At 52.1% G+C, this 7,500-nt stretch overlaps 2 protein-coding genes across 2 annotated transcripts; both read left to right on the top strand.

Moving 5' to 3' along the window:
- Positions 1–1,318: 1,318 nt before the first annotated feature.
- Positions 1,319–3,831, top strand: ENH_00057600 (dihydrouridine synthase domain-containing protein, putative; the record flags this gene model as incomplete). Its single annotated transcript, XM_013581769.1, has 5 exons — positions 1,319–1,391; positions 1,676–1,813; positions 2,152–2,212; positions 2,530–2,926; positions 3,580–3,831. The coding sequence occupies 5 exons, from the start codon at positions 1,319–1,321 to the stop codon at positions 3,829–3,831; spliced, it is 921 nt and encodes a 306-aa protein (XP_013437223.1).
- A 2,297-nt stretch (positions 3,832–6,128) lies between these two features.
- On the top strand, positions 6,129–7,165 carry ENH_00057590 (hypothetical protein, conserved; the record flags this gene model as incomplete). The annotated part of the gene is made up of 2 exons (XM_013581768.1): positions 6,129–6,666; positions 6,915–7,165. Coding segments are annotated over 2 exons (789 nt in total), but the record flags the coding sequence as incomplete, so codon positions are not given.
- Positions 7,166–7,500: the final 335 nt, after the last annotated feature.

Here is a 7,500-nt window from a genome sequence, read left to right as displayed (position 1 = left end):
TTGCATTTTTAAGCTTCATTTAAACTTATTTCTAATTGAATTTAAATTAAATTTTAATTTAATTTAATCAATTTAATTAATTTAATTTAATTAATTAAATTTAATTAATTTATTTTTATTTATTTTTATTTATTTTTATTTATTTCATTTTTGTCATTTCAGGGCATAGCGCGTCGAGGCTATTATGGCGCTTTTTTGCTCGAAGAGCCAGACCTCATTTTGTACTTTTATTTTATTTATTTTATTTATTTATTTTATTTTATTTATTTATTTTATTTATTTTATTTGTTTTATTTATTTTATTTATATTAGTTTAATTTAATTTAATTTAATTTAATTTAAGTTAATTTGATTTGATTTAATCTAATTTACTTTGATTTAATTTAATGTGATTTAATTTAATGCGATATAGTTTAATTTAGTTTGATTTGGTTTGATTTTATTTTATTTTTCTAATTTTACTTTTTTTATTTATTCTAATTTGATTTAATTTAATTTAATTTAATTTAATTTAATTTAATTTAATTTGTTTTTTTGAATCCATTTGATTAACTTGATTTAATTTGGTTATTTTGTTTGTTTTTGTCTATTTAATTTGTTTTAATCTTTTTATTTCCTTTTGTCTTTTTTAATTTTCCTTCATCTTTTTATTAATATCTTTTTATATCTTTTTATTTCTTTTAGTATTTCTTATCTCTTTTAATTTTCTTTTTTATTTGTTTTAATCTTCACTTTTATTTCTTTTAATTTATTTAATTTCTTTTATTTTTTTGAATATCTTTTAATTTCTTTTTCTGTTTTTTTCTGCTCCATTTTCTGTCTCTTCTCCATCCTTTTGTTTTTTTATTTATTTGCATTTCTTTATTTTTATTTGTTTTTATTTATCTTTATTTGCTTTTATTTTTATTTATTTTTGTTTCTTTTTAGTTATTTTTATTTCTTTTATTTTTTTTTCCTTTCCTCCTTCTCTTTCTCTCTGTTTGCCTCCTTATGGATATTCTCTTTTTCTTTTATCTGCTTTGCGTCCCCTGCTGTTTAGGGTTTAGGGTTTAGGGTTTAGGGTTTAGGGTTTTAGGCATGAGGCTTTAGGCCATAGGATTCAGTCTTGACTGCCCCCGCTTCCGGGCCCAGGGTTTAGGGTTTAGAGCTTCACACTTGAGGTTTAGGGTTTAGGGTTTAGGGTTTAGGGTTTAGGGTTTAGGGTTTAGGGTTTAGGGTTTAGGGTTTGTATTTAGGGTTTAGGGTTTAGGGTTTAGGGTTTAGGGTTTAGGGTTTAGGGTTTAGGGTTTAGGGTTTGTGCAGGTCTATGGTTTCCGCAATGCACCAGCAACTCTCCATTCCAGTGACTTGCAAAATTCGCAAAGTGCTGACGGCCCCAGACAGCACAGCTTGTCAGTCCCAAACCCTAAACCCTAAACCCTAAACCCTAAACCCTAAACCCTAGGTCCTTGGCTGCGCGCAGCAGCAGCTAAACCCTGGGCGAAGTTCTCAAAGTTTCATTTCTTTTATTTCTTTTAATATCTTTTATTTCTTTTATTTCTTTTTATTCCTTTTATTTCTTTTGTTTCTTTATTTCTTTTTTTATTTCTTTTACTTCTTTTATTTCTTTTATACTTGTCCCCTTTTATTTCTTTTTCTAATTTGCAAATAAGCTGCTGCGGCTTTTTTGCTGCAGACGACGGCCTGCGCGCCTCTGCTGCTGCTGTCTTATGCTTTGGAAGCAGCAGGTGCTGCTGCTGTTACTTTGCATGCAAGAACAAAAGCAGAAAAAGGAAGAGACACAGCAGCAGCAGACTGGGGACTCATTCGCAGGGTCAAACAAAGAATCAACATTCCTGGTGCTGCTGCTGCTGCTGCTGCTGCTGCTGCTGCTGTTGCTGCTGCTGCTGCTGCTGCTGCTGTTGCTGCTGCTGCTGCTGCTGCTGGCTTTGCCGCGGCTGTTGTTGCTGCTGTTGCTGCTGCTGCTGCTGCTACCTTTGCTGTTGGTGTTGGCTTTGCTGCTGCTGTTCCTGCGCCTGCTTTCTCTGCTGCTGCTGCTATTCCTGCTGCTCTTTTCTCTGCTGCTGCTGCTGTGTCTGCTGCTGCTGCCTTTGCTGCTGCTGCTGCTGCTCATTCATCCTGTGTCGGTTTGCTGCTGCGCTTTTGCTTCAGTAATTGCTAACGGAGGAGTGGAGACAAAAGAAGATGCAGTCCGGTGTCTCAAAGTGACAGGGTAAGGCTGCATTTGCTGCTGCTGCTGCTGCTGCTGCTGCTGCTGCTGCTGCTGCTGCTGCTGTCACCACTGCTGCAGCTGCGCTTGCTGGCACCCCTGTTGCTGTTGCTGCTGCTGCTAACACAACCACCACTGCTTTCGGAGCGTATGCCGAGACAGCCGCAGCAGCAGCAGCAGCCGCAGCAGCAGCAGCAGCAGCAGCAGCAGCAGCAGCAGCTGTGTCTGTGTGGGTGTTTTTTGGCTTTTGTGTCTTTAATTGTCCCTTTTGTTTTTAAATTCCCTTTTCTTTTTGCTGCTGGTGTCTCTTTTGTTTGCAGAGCAGACGCAGTAATGGCTGCTGAGGGCCTTCTAGACAATCCCGCTTTGTTTGCTGGTGCTGCTGCTGCGCTGCAGCAGCAGCTGCTGCAGCAGCTGGCCCCCCCCTGGCAGCCCCCGGCGGTGCGCCTGGGGGTTCTCGCGGAAGCAGACCTCTCCCCGCCCCCCAGCAGCAGCAGCAGCAGCAGCAGCAGCAGCAGCAGCGGCAGCAGCAGCAGCAGCAGCAGCAGCAGCAGGTGTGGGGTGTCTGCGTGGCAGCGGGTGTGTCTGATGAAAAGATACCTGGACATCTGCGGTGTATATACACCTCCCCACAGTGGCTGCGCAAAGGCCCACTTGTTCAGGTGTCTCCATCCCATTCTTGCAGCAGCACCGAACTGGAGAGACACACTCCACCAGGTGCTGCTGCTGCTGCTGCTGCTGCTGCTGCTGCTGCTGCTGCCGCTGCTGCTGCTGCGGCTGCTGCCGATGCTGCAGCTGCTGTTGCGGCTGCTGCCGATGCTGCTGCTGCAGCTGCTGCCGATGCTGCTGCTGCGGCTGCTGTTGCGGCTGCTGCCGATGCTGCTGCTGATGCTGCTGCTGCGGCTGCTGTTGCGGCTGCTGCTGATGCTGCTGATGCTGCTGCTGCTGATGATGATGGTGGGGCTGTTCCTGCTGCGGTTCTTGCTGCTGCTGCTGGTCTTGCTGCTGCTGCTGGTCTTGCTGCTGCTGCTCTCTCTGATGGCGGGGATGTTGCAGATAATGCTGTTACTACTGCTGCTACTGCTGCTGCTTTTATCTTTGCTGCTGCTACAGTTGCTGCTGCTCGTGCTGCCGGCACTGACGTGGCTGCTGCTGCAGTTGCTGCAGCAGCTGATTACGTGTTTCGTGCTGCAGTTGCTGCTGCAGCCGTTGCTGCGCTTGCTGCTGCTACTGCTGCTGCTGCTGAGGGTCACAGGCGAGATGGCGCAGCAGTGGCAGCAATAGCAGCAGCTGCTGCTGCTGCAGCGTGAGACCTCGAGACAACTTTTGCTGCTGCTGCTGCTGCTGCTGCTGCTGCGTGTTTGCTGCAGAGCAGCTGCATGGAGGACCTTCGAGCGCTGATGGACTGCATATACAACCACTTTGCTGCTGCCAGCAGCAGCAGCAGCAGCAGCATCAGCGGCAGCAGCAGCAGCAGCAGCAACACGTGGTACCGCCGCCACAGAAGGGGGGCAGCAAAGGACGAAGACACAGAAGAAGCCACAGACAAAGAAGCAGCAGCAGCAGCAGCAGCAGATCCTTGTTCTCTAGCTGCCGAAGGATTTGAAGGCTTGTTTGGCTAGCTAGCTACCCCCACCGCAGCTAGCTAGCCAGGGTAGCTAGCCGCAGCAGTTAGCAGCAGCAAGCTGCAGTTAGCTGCAGCAGCTACAGCAGCTAGCTGCAGCAGCAGCAGCAGCAGCTAGCTGCGGCTAGTTGAGGGCACCTCTAGGACCCAGGCGCAGCAGCGCCCACAGCGCAGCAGTTTGCTGCAGTGGCTAGCTGCAGTAGCTAGCCACAGCAGCTGGCTAGTTGCTGTAGCTAGCCACAGCAGCTGGCTAGCTGCAGTAGCTAGCCACAGCAGCTGGCTAGCTGCAGTAGCTAGCCACAAGTGGCTATATTGGGGGCCCCAATAGGGGCCCCCAGGGCCCCCTGGGTGGTCTTTCTGGGCCCCAAGTGGGCACTGGGGGCCCCTAATGGCTTTTCCGCCTCAGGAGGGTCCCTGGGGGCCCCTCTGGGGGGCCGCCAGGGAGTGGGGGGCCCCTGAGGGGCCTCTAGGGGGCCCCTTAGGGGCCCCCCATGGGCTCGCGGCCCCCTGGGGGCCTTTTAGGGGGCCCCCTAGGGGCCCCCAAGGGACTGGGAGGCCCGTGGGGGGCCCCCAGGGGGCCCCCGGGGAGTGTACAGGGGGGCCCCCGGGCCACTTGGGGCCCCCTATTGGGTTTGGGGGCCCCCTGGGGGCCCCCCGTAGGCCTATTGACTGGGCTGGGTCTTTATGGGGAGACAAAAGGACAAAGTGGAAAATAAAATAAATTAAATGCCAAATAAATGAAAAATAAAACCAATTAAAAGCCAAACAAAATAAAAATAAAATGAATTAAACTTCAAATCATTTGAAAAAAGAATTAGAGAGTGCTGCAGGTGTCTGCAGTGTCCCGGGGGCTGCAGCTAGCTGCTGCGTGCTGTTGGCTGCAGCTAGCTGCAGCAGCTAGCTGCTGCAGCTAGCTGCTGCGTGCTGTTGGCTGCAGCTAGCTGCTGCAGCTAGCTGCTGCTGATGGCTAAGCAGCGTTAGCTCAGCTAAGCCTGTCCAGAAGCAAATAGCTGCGCTTGGCAGCAGCAGCTAGCCGTGGCTAGCTGCAGCAGCGGGCAGCAGCAGCTAGGAGCAGCAGCAGCAGCAGCAGCAGCAGCTAGCTGTGGCTAGCTGCGGCTAGCTGCAGCTAGCCACCGTGTGTCCTCCGGCAAGTACCAATTAGATGCGAGTATATATAAACATTTATATTTAATTTAATTAATTTTTAATTAAATAAATTAAATATAAATGCATTTATTAAATGCATTTAAAGCATATTTATATTTCTAAAAAGATTTTGTTTTTGATAACATTATTTCTAAGTCCACAGTTGCATTTCTGCGGCTTGTAGGGTTTCAGAGGCGAAGCAGCAAAAGTAGAATAAGTGTAGAGCTCAAGTCTGAGGGTTTAGGGTTCAGAAATTAGGGTTTAGGGTTTAGGGTTTAGGGTTTGGGGCCCCGGGGGGAGGCTGCAGGCGGCCCAGTCGAAGGAAAGAGCGTGAAAGACAAGGGTTTAGCGCGGGAGGTTAAAAAGAGGGTTTTGGAGCTCAAGGGTTTGGGTCTGTCACAGCTAGGGTTTAGGGTTTAGGGTTTAGGGTTTAGGGTTTGGCGGCCCGGAGCTGGAGGCGCGGCCCGGGCTCAGGGCTTGTTATCTGCGGCTGGATTAAAATTTTCTAATTAGGAGGGAGTACAGAGCGGGAGGGTTTGCGCTGCTGCTGCTGCTGCTGCTGCTGCTGCTGCAGCTGCTGCTGCTGCTGCTGGGAGGCCTCCGTCTGGGGCTGCGAGCGCATGCAGCGGATCTGCGTGTTTCTGCTTTCCTTTTGGATTTCTCCAAAGCATTTCATAAAAATAAATTAAATAAATATATTTTGTGAGCTTTCATCGCGCATTTAACCTCCCCAGGGTCACCTGCCTGCGGCGCCGCTGGGGTGTACGTACACCTGAGCCCTCAACTCAGCTGTACGTGCACCCCTCCCCTCCCCTTTTCTAAACCCTCGGGGGGCCCCTCTTTGTCTAGAGGGGCCCCCGTTCATTTCGCATGCAGAGGGCCCCCTGCTGCTGCAGTTGGGGCCCACTAGGCCTCTTAGGCGGGGGCCGCAGCAGCAGCGGCGGCAGCCGCAGCAGCAGCAGCAGCAGCAGCAGCCGCAGCAGCAGCAGCGGCGGCTGTTTCTTTAGTGTTTGCGCTCCTCTTTGAGAGCTGCGGACTTCTCTTTGTTTCTCTTTTGTTTGTTTTTTGTTTCGGACTTTTCTTGTTTTTGTTTTTGCTTCTTTTATTCCATTATTCCACTTTTATTTTTTAGATTTTCCTGCAGCGTCCATGGGGGCCCCCCGAGTGCAGTCTGAGGGGGCCCCCCCCGAAGCTGCTGCTGCTGCTGCTCTGGAGGGGCCCCCGTCGGGCTCCGGCGCAGCAGCAGCAGCAGCAGCAGCAGCCCCCGCAGCAGCAGCAGCAGCAGCAGCAGATGCCGCAGCAGAAGCAGCAGCAGCGGCGGGGGCTGCACCCGCAGCGCCGGAAGCAGCAGCAGATGTTTGCGCTGCTGCAGAGCCAGCCGCCGGCCCCGCCCCCGCAGCAGCAGCAGCAGCAGCAGCAGCAGCAGCAGCAGCGGGCGAGCGCGAAGGCGTGCTGCTGGAGTCCTCCTCGCCGCCGAGCCCCGCTGCTGCCGCCGCTGCTGCTGCTGCTGCTGCTGCTGCTGCTGCGCCGAGCTCGCCAGGTGTACAGACACTCGCGGATGTGTGGGGTGTCTGGACATCTGCTGATGCTGCTGCTGTTGCTGACTGGCTGCAGCGCGAGCAGCTCGCTGGGGTGTACAGACTCCTCGTCGAGTCCCTCCTCACTCCCACCCCCAAGGCCAACGCAGGTAAACTGCTGCTGCTGCTGCTGCTGCTGCTGCTGCTGCTGCTGCTGCTGCTGCTGCGCTCCTCCTGCCGCCGCTCCTGCTGCTGCTTCTGCCTCTCCTGCCGCCGCTCCTGCTGCTGCTGCTGCTGCTGCTGCTGCATTGCTGCTGCAGCTGCCGTTTTTGCTGCAGCGCAGCTCCCGGCTTCGTTTTTGCTGCTGCGGCCTCCTCTCCCGCTGCTGCTGCTGCTGCTGCTGCTGCTGCTGCTGCAGGCTCCCGCCTAACCTCGCTGGCCTCCCGCGCTGCGCAGCTGCCAGCAGTTCCCGGAGTTGTTTATGACGCGCACCACTACCAGTTCCTCGCCCGCTTCTACGAGAGCAGCAGCAGCAGCAGCCCCACCACCAAGCGCTTCCCGCTGCGCCGCTGGGGCTTCCACAAGAGCTTCCGCTTCGCCTGCGACGCAGTGCAGCAGGCCCACAGGCCGGGGGCCTTTGCTGCTGGAGAGATTCAGGCCGTCGAAGAGGTCTGCTGCTGCTGCTGCTGCTGCTGCTGCTGCTGCTGCTGCTGCTGCTGCTGGGGGGGGTGGTGGGGTGGTGCTGCTGCTGCTGCTGGGGTGGTGGTGCCACAGGCCCGGGGCATTTGCTGCTGGAGAGATTCAGGCCGTCGAAGAGGTCTGCTGCTGCTGCTGCTGCTGCTGCTGCTGCTGCTGCTGCTGCTGCTGGGGTGGTGCTGGTGCTGCTGCTGGGGTGGTGGTGCTGCTGCTGCTGCTGTTGGGGTGGTGGTGCCACAGACCCGGGGCATTTGCTGCTGGAGAGATTCAGGCCGTCGAAGAGGTCTGCTGCTGCTGCTGCTGCTGCT

This window comes from Eimeria necatrix, genomic scaffold (assembly GCF_000499385.1).
Source record: "Eimeria necatrix Houghton genomic scaffold, Enh_scaff486, whole genome shotgun sequence".
NCBI classification, from domain to species: Eukaryota; Apicomplexa; class Conoidasida; order Eucoccidiorida; family Eimeriidae; genus Eimeria; species Eimeria necatrix.
Note: the sequence above shows the minus strand (reverse complement) of the source record. Positions and strands in the feature narration are given on the sequence as shown.